Raw genomic sequence first — 14,446 nt, 5'->3', positions numbered from 1 at the left:
CTATATGTTGCCTCAGGACCCTGTGATGATTGTGTTAACTGCACAAATTATTTAAATAATATGAAATCAGGGCACCTTGAAAAAAGAACAGGATAATAGCAATGTTTAGGGAACAATGGAGATAACCTTGAAGTCTGGCTGCCTGTGGGCCGGGCAGGACAGAGCCATATTTCTCTTATTAACAAAAATGGGTAAGATAAATATCACTGAATTATTTTCCCAGTAAGGAATATTAATAAGTAACAGCCCTGGGAAAGAATGTATTCCCGGGGGGGCCTCTAAAATGGCTGCCCTGGGAGTGTGTGCCTTATGCAGATGTAGATAGGGATAAAACACGACCTAGTCTCCTGTAGCACCCCCAGGTTTGTTAGGATTAGGAAATTCCAGCCTGGCAAATTCTAGTCAGACCGATTCTCTGCTCTTGAACCCTGTTAAGATGTTTATCAATGACAATGCATGAACAGGGGGACATGGAATTTCATTAGTGATTCTAGTTTCACCCTGATCTTGTGATCTCGCCCTGAAGAAAAATCTACCAAGTACTCAAAAAAGCAAAAAGGGCAGAAGTTGCTATTCTAATTTCAGACAAAACAGACTTTAAACCAACAACAATAATAAAAAAAAAAAGGACATTACCTAATGGTAAAGGATTCAATTCAACAAGAAGATTTAACTATCCTAAATATATATGAACCTAACATTGCAGCATCCAGAACCATAAAACAAGTTCTTAGAGACCTACAAAAAGACTCAGATAACCACACAATAATAGTGGAAGACTTCAACGTGCACTGATAGTGCTAGACAGATCACTGATCCAGAATCCCACTTGATCCAGAACTGAGTTCAAGGTCGGAATGTCTTTGTTAATTTTCTGTCTCAATGATATGTCTAACATTGACAGTATTTTGTTAAAATATCCCACTACTATTGTGTGAGAGTCTAAGTCTCTTTGTGGGTCTCATGCTTTTTGAATATGGGTGCTCCTGTATTGGGTGCATATATATTTAGGATAATCAGCTCTTCTTATTGAATTGACCCCTATATCAATATGTAATGCCGTTATTTGTCACCTCTAACTTTTTTTTAAGTTGCTAGTAGTTCGGGGACTGTTGTGGCAAAATCAATAATATACTATTTTTTAATGTTTATGTTACTTATGTAACAAATAAAGGCATATTTTGATGGCCAAAATGAAAAGATAAGAAATATTCCACAAGAGCATTTAAACAGCCAATAAGTTATCTTGTTTAGGAGAAAAGATTCATGAAAAGGATCTAGAATGTTACATACTTTATGTAATTCAACACATATTCTCGATTTGGGTAACATCTTAGAATAATGTAATGCTGCAGTTTAGCTTTTGAGGTAACTCAGTTAATCAATAGACATTTCAGTTTTTCCTAACCCATTCATATGGATTAACCATATTAAGTAGGCATGTAAAAAATGTTTAAAGAAGATCCACTGTTTAAAAAATAACAGTGACACCAAACCCCTCTCAGATTGATATCCTTTTTTTTTTTTTTTTCCTAAAATGAAGTATTGTCACATAGGGGCATTATTTCTCAAGATGAATGTAAATATCATTAGATGTGTTAATCAGAAATCTATTTTGAACTCATTTCTTGGCTGTTCCTATAAGGGAAGGTTTCAGAACAAGTAGGACACCAAAATATCCTCTAGATAACATGATTATTGTCACAGTTCACAGAAGTCCCTCTTCATTGGCATTTATGTTATTTAAGGTTCAGTAAAGGAAACAGAAATGATTTTAGGTATTTTAAGCAAGAAAGAACATAGATAATTAAGTGCTTACAAAATCACCAGGTGTGCTTAGGAAGTGAGTTTTAGACTAGAACTCCAGGATTGACTGCCAGTTCTCTATCAAGGTGATCCAGCAGGAAAGGTAGAATTAAGGTAGAAACAGTGTACCCATAGTGCCCAGACTTGTATTTGACACTCTTAAGGCATACTTTATCTAATTCCTGAAAAGGACAGCAATGCTGGCTCTTCACTGACCCCCTTTTCCCACAGAATGTGGATAGTTTTTATTGAACTTACCATTCTATCATATTTAAGAAGACAAGATTTGGAAATCCTAGAATGACTGAAAACTTTCTTTATACAGATAATTCTTATCAGTGTAACATTGCCGTTACCTATTTTAAGCCATAATATCTTTAGCATATGATATCCTAAGAGTAGCATAAAACAGCTTCTAGAGAAGGAGGAAAAAAAAACATAATTTAATGCAAATAAAAATCCCTAGTACACATTTTGACATAACTTCACATTTTAAAATTCCAATCAAGGTTGGACAATCATTAAGAAAGTTTTAAAATATCTTTAGATTTTTATTGAATCTCTTTTAATCCAACATTTTTCATTAATTTTACACTTCAGAGTATGCAAAATATTTCAATATAACCACGTCTAGAAAGGCAAACTCTTAACAGTTTACAGTATGGTTTTGATGAACTACAAGTTCAGCATTTTGGTGGGGAAGGGGTGAAGTAGACAGATAATTTGAAAAGTAGGTACTTTGAACTCATTTCTTGTTTCTCATATCATATGCTAAGTAGATACTTTGAGCTTATTGAAGGTACATAAATGAGAAGAGAATTTTTATTTGTCCTTCTTGATAATGAGCAAGATTCAAATATTTTTTCTAATCTCCACTGATAGCCTGGGTGCAAATTATACATAATTCTTTCTCTTAAAGTTCCTATGAAACCCATTTTACAGATGAAGAAACTGAAGCTGGGAATTTAAGTAACTTACCCAAGTTCATGCCAAGTATTATATACCATAATTAGTATGTGACTCAATGTTCAATGCTCACTGAGAAAAAAGATTGGATTTTTAAGTTAACAATGATCATATATATATATACACACACACACACACACACACATATACACATGTTATAATTTCATTACATCATCAAGATACCCAAGGCCTCACTGAGTCACTACCTAGCATAAGAGAATTTCTTAAAGTTCAAATACAGTAACAAATTTTCTTTTACTTCTGTACTCAAGAAATAGCTCTATCTTTTTTTGAAGAAGTACAGTTCATACTCTATGACAAATCTCAAACATCTCACCCCCTAAAGCCTCGAAGGACTAATTACATTAGTTTATTTTTAGAGAACTTTGATCAAAGTTACTGCCTTTTGAGATTTCCATTCAAAGCAAGTTAAAGTGAATTTTAATTGATTGGAGGTACAAGGCAATAATCATGCAAATGTATGGTAACTTCTCTTTCAACACTGAGAAAGGGTTTTGCTTGGTATTACTTGAACCATAAAGAACTGCAGATTCAAGAAGCCTTCTGTATGCTCCATTGACTACAAACAGGATCCTGATAGAACCTTTGAGTGCACATTCTTCAAACTGGCCAGGGGAAGAAGCCTAAGAAATGCAGTATTGGAACAGGTAAAGGAGATAACTTATATCACCTCCTATGTCAGGCAACTTCATATACCCAAAATTTATTTCTATTCTTGACTTAAAACTAGACTCATTGGAATCAATGAGTTTTGTTTATAAGTAATTTAAGGCACAAAGATTTAGAGTACCAAAACTATGATATATTTTATTGTACACAGTTATACAATTTCTATTTACTGATGGAAGATAGGAATGAGAGCTCTTCAGTTATATCCTCAGCTATTGAGTTCTGCATAGATAAACCAACACTTGAGCCCATAAAGTACAGCATTGCATTATGAAAAGCTCTGATTTTCATATTTTGAGTAGCCAGAAAGTGACCCTAACAACTTTCTTTTTTACTAGGGACTGAAGTACAAAGCCTCCAGCTTTTGGAAAGTTTATCTTTAAATTACTCACTTAAGTTTCATGGAAAGATAAGGTTTTACATGCAGAGGAACAATTGGTAACCTATTACATTTGAGAGAGCACAAGACATTGTACCCTGACCAAAATAGACAATTTCAGAGACTCTTTTCTTATTCTTCAATTACAGTGTTAGCCATTTTATCTAAAGCCTTCGTGACAAAGTATTTCTACATAAAAAACAAACAGCTCAAAATAGTCACACATTTTAAAATTACATTAATAAGATTATTTGACAATTACTAAAAAGCAAGAATATTATTATACTACTACCAGAGATGAGAAAGATCCAAAGATAAACGTTACATTTTGTTTATCTCAAAAGCCAACGTAGCCCATGCTCTAATGAGCCTTTAAACTCATTAGGTTGAAATAGTTTTCTAACTGAGCAAATAGCATGCTCTGTTCTTGCTATCTTCAAAGTAGGATGTACTACGTATAACTATGAGTATATTTTGAACAGTAGTTTGATAATCTTCATAACTTTATTTTCCTATTTAAAAACTCAAAATTTTGGTATTTGGCTACTCTAAACCTAAAAGACTTATGTGTCCACTTGGTCTGGAAAAAAACTTATTCTATAAACACCCAGTTAAATGTTACTAACCTTTTGAAATGTCCCATGCTGACTCCAAAAAAAATTTTTGCCTTTCTTTCCTCTTCCCCCATGATACCATGATTTTACTTTTGTCATGGGTTTAATTGACATATATATATAAATGAGAATATAATTTTTTATTTGTCCTATTTAATGATAAGTATGATTCAAAAATTTTTTCTAATCTCCATTGATCATCTGAGTGTACAATTTGTACCCAGGTGATCAATGGAGATTAGAAAAAACATTTGGATTTTTTCAATAGGAAAATAAGATTATAAGGATTATCAAACTACTGCTCAAAATATATTTATAGTTATTACATAAGTATATCCTGCTTTGAAGATGGCAAGAACAGAGCATGCTATTTGCTAAGTTAAAAAATGATTTCAAAAAACGATTTCAACCTGATGAGTTTAAAGGCTCGTGGAATTTGAGTTAGAATGGAATTTATCATTTTACATGTATCTAACCCTTATACACTATGAGCTCCTCAGTAACTTATTCAGCTCATTCTGCTAGGTACCTCCCATACCTGGTAGGTTATCCAGCACATAACAAGTGTGCAATCTCACCCTTGTTAGAGTACTTTGCTAGCTCACACCTGAAAAAAAAAAAAAAAATAGCCTCTGCATGCCTGTGGACATATTAGAGCCTGCGACAGCCATCCACACATGTTGTGAGAATTCAGAAAGCTAGATTTATTGCTGCTCTGGGTCAGATATTTAGTTCTATCACCACATTAAAAAGTTGGTGATGTTTTTAGTTTAGAAACCTCAGCCTCCCACATGCAGGCTTTTCTAGATCTGACCTTCAACCTATCCCTCCCTTACACCTCAGTCCTTTACCCTAATAATACTCAAACCTGCTCAACATTTTTCCTTCTCGCAAAAACCAGTATTTCTCAACCTTTTGGTTAAATAAGAATAACCCAGATAAACTGATAAAAATTTATATTCCTGAGCCCTAAACCCTGAGAATAATTGCAATGTTATAGGTGGAGCCTGGAAATCAGCAATTTTAAGAAACATACCAGGTGATTCCAATGCACGTTTTCCATACTCTTAGGAAAAAAATTCTATAAACCTAAATTCACCCTTGATTAATAAGGTGTAAAATCCATTTAAACTTCAAGATTCCCAGAGTACATCTACAGAGGGGAAAGAGAAACAAAGCAAGCAATAGAGTTGCCAGTAAAATGGGAGGGATTTGGCAAAAGAAGGCATGAAAGGACTACAAACTGAGAGGTAAGAAGGTTAGGCAGACTAAATACACACAAGACCAAACATCAGTCAGCCAAGGAGAAATTTACATAAGCAATTGGTCCAGGTGGATGAAGGACTTGAGAAAGGTGTATGGTATGCCCTGGCAGGGAAGTTCCATCTTACAAAAGGGAGATAGGATGATTTTGATGATTCCATCAAATGTAGGAAAACAAGCAAAATGTAGTAATGCCATAAGGGAATACTTACTGAGGACTGATAAAATAAGTATGTATTTAAATGTGCTTCTGGATCTATAACTGGTTAGTGGTTAGAAATAAAGTGTATGGGGCTGGGTGCGGTGACTCATGCCTGTAATCCCAGCACTTTGGGAGGCTGAGGCAGGCAGATCACAAAGTCAGGAGATCGAGACCATCCTGACCAACATGGTGAAGCCCCATCTCTACTAAAAATACAAAAAGTAGCTGGGTGTGGTGGCACATGCCTGTAATCCCAGCTACTTGGGAGGCTGAGACAGGAGAATCGCTTGAACCCGGGAGATGGAGGTTGCAGTGAGCCGAGATCATGCCACTGCACTCCAGGCTGGTGACAGAGCGAGACCCCATCAGAAAGAAAGAAAGAAAGAAGGAAAGAAAGAAAGAAGGAAGGAAGGAAGGAAGGAAGGAAGGAAGGAAGGAAGGAAGGAAGGAAGGAAGGAAAGAAAGAAAGAAAGAAAGAAAGAAAGAAAGAAAGAAAGAAAGAAAGAAAGAAAGAAAGAAAGAAAGAAAGAAAGAAAAGAGAAAGAGAGAGAAGAAAGAAAGAAAGAAAGAAAGAAAGAAAGAAAGAAAGAAAGAAAGAAAGAAAGGAAGGAAGGAAGGAAGGAAGGAAGGAAGGAAGGAAGGAAGGAAGGAAGGAAGGAAGGAAGGAAGGAAGGAAGGGGAAGGAAAGAAAGAGTATAATTAACACTTCATCTTTGTTGCCAGGTAAAATGCTTCCATTTCTATGTGATATCAATGCAGCACATCCTAAAATAGAACTTGAAGGACAAGAGGAAACAAGTTTCAACAACTTATTCAATATGGTGGGGTGTCTCCATCTTCTGGGAATGGAGAGTGGTGATTAGGACTATAACATCTACTGTCCATTGCTCTGGAGGAGGCGCTGAAAGACTTTTGGATAAAACTCAATCTATCCCATATCCTGGGGGATGTTTTCATTTTATCAGGATCAAATCTTTAAACTATAACAATTCATTTCTATATGTAGAATTCCTATCATTAGTTGACAGATGAAGTATGATGACAAGTGGAAATTGATATCAAATCAAATTTACAATCACAAACTCTCTCATATAAGATATTGTGGTTTAGCAGTTAATAATTCAGGCTCTGAAATCAGACTGCTAAAATTTTGTTCACTGACTCCACTACTCATTAATGTGGGTCGTTAATCCCTCTAACCCTAAATCTTGCCTGTACGATGGAGAGAATAATAATGTCTACCTTGTATAGTTGCTGAGAGATTTCACAATGAAATGAATAGAAAGTCTCTGGCATATAGTAACTACTCAGTAAGCTCTAGCTGTTATCATTAGGAGCATCATTATATTACAGCATTCTAAATCTATATCCTTTTTTTTCCCTTGATAGGTTCAAGTTTCATGGTCTTATCTACTAGTGCCATAGACACACACCAGAGTCAGATAAGCTTAGATGTGTATCTTAGCTTTATGTTTGAGGGTGGGTTTTCTTTTTCCCACACTGTTCTAGTTTGCTCAATTGTAAAGTGGATAATAATAATAGTTATCTAATTGTGTAAATTAGATCATTATGTCCGTCAAAAATGTGTGCATGTGCGCCCCTCAAAGTTCTAATGCCCTTCACCGATTCTCATCTTGTTAAGCAGTATTTTTAGTGCAAAATACATAGGAACAAAAACCATTTGCAACTATAATAAAACAATTTCTAACTGTGTGACATTAAGCAAATGATTTAAGGCATTAAGATTATTTTGAGGACGAAAATGACAAAATTTTAAACATGCATATATAGAGATGATATTGTTATGGTCTGGCGTTATGAGAGACAGCCAGCCCACTGATGAGGCTCTCCAGAACTGATAAGCAGTTATTCAGGTTGGCAAAGGGAGGCTGGAGAACAGACTTTAGTGCATGTATTTTGTAACAGTAGCCACAAACTGATTTTGTGTGTTTGACCGACTTCATAAGTTACTTTCAATAATATTTACCTGATGCTTTGAAAACAGCCACAGTAGCACATTGTCCTTGTCTGAAATGATTATGTTATCCTGAAATAGTGCTCTGGCCTCCTGTGCTGGGTTTTATTATGGTATTTCTTTGATTTTGGAGACGCAAGCCCTAGACTAGCAGAATGAAGCATTAGTATTACCTAGCTACTTAAATGCCAGACTTATTCTTTCCAAAATGGATGTAAACAGAACATGCCTCTCTTCTTCATCCTTCAAACCTGGATTCCTCGCCTCGGTTCAATACTATCTGTTAAAGTAGCTTCAGACAGAACGGAGAATGTCTGTGCTCCTCTTCTTTAACACTGTGGGTCTGAAGTCGTAGATATTCCCCAGTGAAACTGTCTAAACTCTCAACCCTTCATTCCTTGTCAATTAAACAATGTCACTTGATGCTCATTTTCATTCTTTTTGTCTTAGAATATTTTCCATTTTCCCTAATTAGGCCGAATCTATGTGATTCTGAGTATTTGGTGCTAGATGTTAAAAAAAAAAAAAAAAAAACAACCCTAGGTCTCTAATTGTCTAATGAAACCCAGTCCTTCAAAACATGTAGATACGTTTTACAGGATTCCAAAAGCTCCAAGGACAAGATGAACATATCTCCAAATTAAGGCAAAATTTGAGAAGGCATGTTGATATAGACCATCTCCTTTGAGACCATTCTCCCTTATTCCGCATTTTATACCGTTAGAATATTGAGTGAGCTGAAGCTGAGAGAAGCTAGTAAGCATTCCACTAGGAAGAAGGATTTCTAGCATTCTACAGGAGTCTGGATAAGGGGAAAAAAAGAAAAATAACACTTTATGACAGGACTAGGGCTTTGCACAGTCCAGTCCTATTTGGCTTCGTGGCTGACTAATGAAAATTAAATCTCTGAGGATACCGAGAGCCCAGATTTTTAAATTCGGTTATTTTATGTCAAGCCGGGACACAGAAGGACCATAAACACTAAAATAAGAGTTCTTAATACCAGTAAAATTTGTTCATGGTGCATTTATTCTGCAAAGTCTTCTCTGACCCCTCTACTCCTCTGGATTCCTCTAAGACCACACTACTCACATGATTCTCTGCCTTACCACAACAGTATAAGTAGCATGCGTCGGAGCCACAGAAGCTCGGTATGAAATCCTGCCTCTACCACCTGTTTCCTACCTGATCATAGATGAGTCACTCAAACTCCCTTTTCTTACCTTTGAAAACAGTAAAACCTAGTTTTAAGAGTAGCTGGGAGAAGAGATACTGTGCACAGTGTAAATTTTCGGATACATAATTGATGTTCAATATTGCCATGCTGCTTGCTATTGTAATCTGTTTCTCTCCTTGTGCATCACTTGCAGACCAAAATATAGATCACCATATTCTCAGAATGTAAGGAAGTGTTGGGTATTCAATATTATTTTGCCGATTGGTTAAATGATGTTGGTAGCTATAGACCAGTTACAGAGTTCTGTTCCATTTCCCCTGCAGCTGACTGAAGATGAACCCTGAAAACTGGACTCAGGTGAGAAGCTTTGTTCTTCTGGGTTTTCCCAGTAGCCACCTCCTACAGTTCCTGGTGTTCCTGGGGTTAATGACCACCTACACTGTAACAGCCATAGGCAACCTGCTAATTATTGTGCTCAGCTGGATAGACCGACGCCTGCACACACAGATGTATTTCTTCCTGCGGAATTTATCCTTCCTGGAGCTGTTGCTGGTAACTGTTGTGGTTCCCAAGATGTTTGTCGTCATCCTCACGAGAGATCACACCATCTCATTTGTCAGCTGCATCATCCAGTCCTACCTCTACTTCTTTCTAGGCACCACTGACTTCTTCCTCTTGGCTGTCATGTCTCTGGATCGTTACCTAGCAATCTGCCGACCACTCCACTGTGAGACCCTGATGAGAGGCCATGTCTGTTCCCAGCTAGTGCTGGCCTCCTGGCTAGCTGGATTCCTCTGGGTCCTTTGCCCCACTGTCCTCATGGCCAGCCTGCCTTTCTGTGGCCCCAATGGAATTGACCACTTCTTTTGTGACAGTTGGCCCTTGCTCAGGCTCTCTTGTGGGGACACCCATCTGCTGGAAATGGTGACTTTCATGCTCTCTACGTCGGTGTCACTGGGCTCGCTGACTCTGACCTCAGTTTCCTATGCCTGCATTCTTGCCACTGTTCTCGGGGCTCCCACAGCTGTTGAGCGAAGGAAAGCATTATCCACTTGCACCTCGCATCTCACAGTGGTGGTCATCATCTATGGCAGTTCCATCTTTCTCTACGTTCGTATGTCAGAGGCTCAGTCCAAACTGCTCGGCAAAGGTGCCTCCGTCCTGAGCTGCATCATCACACCCCTCTTGAACCCATTCATCTTCACTCTCCGCAATGACAAGGCGCAGCAAGCACTGAGAGACGCCCTGGGGTGGCTCAGGCTCACTGCTGTGATGAAACTGAGGGTCACGAGTCAAAGGAAATGATCTTATTAAATGGGAGATTAAATGTTTTTTGAAAAATTTTTAAATGTGCAGGAAGTTTAAGGGATGTAGGCAACACTGTGCACTTTTCTCAGCTAATGAAAGAACAGTCTTCTTAAATATACAACATGATATATGGTGGTAAACCTTCATTTTCCCTCCCTACAACCTTCCTTGTGCCTCCTCCTCCCCACAGAGAAGGCTGATCCAATTGGTTAAATTTCTTTCAAGTGGGATCCCTGGATTGGAGAGCACATGTGAGCATGTGACCTGCATACAGGAAGGCTCCTCTTTCTCTTCATGTGTGTGCTTAAACACTTTTCTTACTGCATCAGTCTCCTGTGTCATGTAGCCAATCAGAAGATGCTGAAATATGGAGATTCAAATCTGGAGCTCAGTGGGGAGTAAGAGGGCCTCTGAGGTCTTCCAAACTAGACTGGGTATTGCAAATAAAATTAACCAGAACCTCTGTATTATTAGAAAATCCAATTCTGGGTGCAGTAGTAAATGGTTCTCTGATTCACGTTTGTTATTGCTCCCTATGTAACTAGCAGCTCCTATAGGAATCTCATAAAGGAAGAATGTTAAGACCAGTGAAACATTTGGATAGCCCTAATTCCTAAGTCAAACTCTACTAACAAACTCAAATATGGCAACAAACTCAAATATGGCAACACTCATTTAATCATTCCTTTAAGAAATATTATTAAATCTCTAATATGTTTCAGACACTGTGCCAGGCAAGGCTCCAACTAGGGTGAACCAAGGGAGATGTCTACAGAATACATTTTAAAGAGACATGCACTTTCAGGGGAGTGTAAGTGCAGGGTCAGGCTACTTACAAACTCAATAGTAAATCCTTACTCAGTGTTGACATGAGGCGCCTATGTTGCTGCACCCTCATCTAGGCTGTGGTGCTAGGCTTGGAGAATACAGTATTAAGTAAGCTAAACATGGTTCTTTCTTTTATAGAATTTATAGCGTAGTGGGTGATGACTGACAAAATATATTAATAAATAAATTCATAAATCAGCATGTAATTGAAATCTGTGATAAATACTTTTGGGTTTTGTTAGAGAAACTAATAAGGACAAATTAATTTGGATTCAGCAAAGACATCTTTGAGGAAGAGACCTTTAGACCCAGGATTGAGATTGAGCAAGAGTTTGCCAAGCAAGGATGAAAAGAAGAGCGTCTCAGAGGTAGCAAAGAGTATTTGCAAACTCAAGAAGTAAGGAGAGACTGACAGAAGTAAATGTAAATAGAGGGTTAGAAAAGAGTGGAGTTAGAGAAGTGAGATTGGAGAGGTGGGTGGAAGCCAGGTCAGACAACATCTTATCTATAACAGTCATGTGGATTTTTTTTTATGGCAATGGAAAGCCTCTGAGTGGTTGTAAGGGAGTGAATGACCAAGTCATATTTTTAAAAATGAATCCAACGCCAAGTCTATTTATGATGTCAGTATAACTCACGATGATATAAACTCTATCCATAAACCCACAGATCCTTAGAATCTATAAGAAGTTTTAGGTATTGTTTAACACTTGGGCTCTGACATTGTATAGACTTGGGTTGGATTCCAGAAAACAAGCTCTGGAGCCTTAAGTAAGTTATTTAACGTCTCTAACTTGTAATTGACTCATGTTTAAAGTAAAGATGATACCTATCTCCTAAGAATTTTGAGAAAATTAAAATAAATAATAAAGGTAAATCACCTGGTTTTTGGATGTGTCTGGAACATCGTAAGTTCTAACTAAATGTTATTTATATGATGATGATGATGACACTGATAGCAACAACAGGTGACCCTAGGAAACTATGAAGAAGAAAGTGATTTGCCCAAGGTAATTTCCTTTCTCTTCATTGGCGAACATTCAATCGATCCATCAGTCTCCATTGGGACTCAGGGTCCAATATTTCAAGAGGACCCCTGTCTCAAAGAGTTTTAAAAATATTTTAAGGTCTTCCAATGTATTTTGTGTCCAAAAAGTGACATCAGGAAAAAGACACCAGATTTACCAGTCGAAACTTTCTCAGCAATGCCAACATCATTCTTACCTGGGAAGGTAGTCTCTGAGCCAAACAGTACTTCTGCATAGAACTTGGTACTTTCTATCTAGGAGGCACTTAGAAGCAGTTCTAAGACACTCATCCCATCTTCTATTGTGGCTAAGAGTTCAGGTCACCAGAACCTGATTGAGGTTAAGAACAAAGGAGAAGCAATAGGCATAGAGTTTTGTCTATTTTGAGGGTCCTATCCAGCAGGCTAATACTCTGAAGCATCTTTCAGATTCTCAGGTCACTGCCTCTGCTAAGGTAAGGGTCTGCGCTCCAGGGGACCAATAAGGTCCTTTTTCCTCCTCCACAGCTTCTTCATGGCCATGATCACTTCCTTGTTTCTCAGGGTATAGATGGCAGGATTCAGCATGGGGGTGACAATTGTGTAGAGCACAGACACTGCCTTGTCCATGGGGAATGTCCGAAAAGGCCTTGCATAGATGTAGATGCAAGGCACAAAGATTAAGGTCACCACAGCAATGTGAGAGGCACAGGTGGGCAGGGCCTTGCTGCGGCCCTCCCGTGAGTGGCTTCGGAGCATGACTAACAGTGCCGTGTAGGATCCCAGAAGCACCAGAAAACACATCAGGGTCACTAGGCCATTGTTAGACACCATTAAAAGCTCTAAGACAAAGGTATCTGTGCAAGCCAATTTGATCAGCTGAGGCACATCACAATAAAAGTTGTCCAGCTCGTCAGGCCCACAGAATGGCAGCTGGATAGTCAATGCAACCTGTACTATGGAGTGGATGAAGCCCCCCATCCAGGAGGCTGCCATGAGGAGTGCACAGACAGTCTGATTCATAATGAGCGTGTAGTGCAGGGGCTGGGAAATGGCAATGTAGCGGTCATACGCCATGACAGTCAGCAGGAAGATCTTGATGCCTCCAGTGAAGTGGAAGAAGAAGAGCTGAGTTAGGCATCCACCAAAGGAAATGGTAGGGTTGCCTGAGAGCAAGTCAAGCAGCATCCTAGGTGCCGTGATGGAAGAGTAGCAAAAGTCCAGGAAAGAAAGATTGCCCAAGAGAAAATACATGGTCGTGTGCAGATGTGGGTCAGAGGTCACTATGACCACAATAAGAAGGTTTCCCACTACAGTCATAAAATACATAGCAGAGAAAACAGTGAAGAAAAAAACCCGAAGCTCCCAAACCTGAGAGAGCCCCAGCAGAACAAATCCTGTCACCTGGGAGTGATTTGCTGGATTCATCTGGTTGGTATGATCTTGTCAGTGAACCTGCTAAGAAAAAAGGACATATTATTCAAGGGATCTGCAAATTTCTCTAAAATAATTCCCTCTGCTTCCTCTGTGAAAATCTTCACTCTTTCATTTTCCATAAGGAGAATGTTGTAACTGGTTCTGCAGGACACCAAGCATTTGAACATCATGTATTGGTGATATCAAACTCCAAAGGCATAAAACTCCGGATAGCACTCATACTATTTTTGGTTTACGAGAATCAAAAAGAATAAGTCCTCAAAAATTGAAAAATGGGATGTAGAAAAGAGAGTGTTAAACTGAAAATGAATTTCGATTCTTCCAGTAACTAGTTGTGTAAACAGAAACAATTATCTGCAGTTCTTTAAGCCTCACTTCCCTCCTCTATGATAGAAAATTAACCAAAATGTCCTCAAAGTTTCCTTTACTTTAATATTTGATACTACATACGGCCTTAATTTAGAAAACCTGATGCATCCCTCCACGCCAGACATTCAGACGAAGCTTCCACGGGTTGACATATCTCTAATATTTATCCCAAAACAACAGAAAGCGCAAGTTGTACATTATAGTCCTGAATAAATATTCAGGTGCCTTCTGATACAGCTCTATCTTGGATATACATTTTCAGGCCTAGCAGGATACTGAAGCCACGGGTAAGGGAGCAGAATAGAAATCACTGGGGCCGGGCGCAGTGGCTCATGCCTGTAATCCCAGCACTTGGGACGGCCAAGGTGGGCGGATCACCTGAGGTCAGGAGTCCGAGACCAGCCTGGCCAACGTGGAAAAACCATG

General features: G+C 38.4%; 2 protein-coding genes across 2 annotated transcripts; one reads left to right on the top strand and one right to left on the bottom strand.

The window, feature by feature from the left end:
* Nucleotides 1–9,075: 9,075 nt before the first annotated feature.
* On the top strand, nucleotides 9,076–10,412 carry OR6T1 (olfactory receptor family 6 subfamily T member 1). Its single transcript, XM_038004919.2, has one exon. The coding sequence runs from the start codon at nucleotides 9,406–9,408 to the stop codon at nucleotides 10,375–10,377; it is 972 nt and encodes a 323-aa protein (XP_037860847.2). The 5' UTR covers nucleotides 9,076–9,405; the 3' UTR covers nucleotides 10,378–10,412.
* Nucleotides 10,413–12,685: 2,273 nt separating this feature from the next.
* OR4D5 (olfactory receptor family 4 subfamily D member 5) lies at nucleotides 12,686–13,642 on the bottom strand. Its single transcript, XM_008021294.3, has one exon. The coding sequence runs from the start codon at nucleotides 13,640–13,642 to the stop codon at nucleotides 12,686–12,688; it is 957 nt and encodes a 318-aa protein (XP_008019485.3).
* Between the last annotated feature and the right edge of the window lie 804 nt (nucleotides 13,643–14,446).

This window comes from Chlorocebus sabaeus, chromosome 1 (assembly GCF_047675955.1).
Source record: "Chlorocebus sabaeus isolate Y175 chromosome 1, mChlSab1.0.hap1, whole genome shotgun sequence".
Taxonomy (NCBI): Eukaryota; Metazoa; Chordata; class Mammalia; order Primates; family Cercopithecidae; genus Chlorocebus; species Chlorocebus sabaeus.
This window is presented reverse-complemented; position numbering and strand designations above follow the sequence as displayed.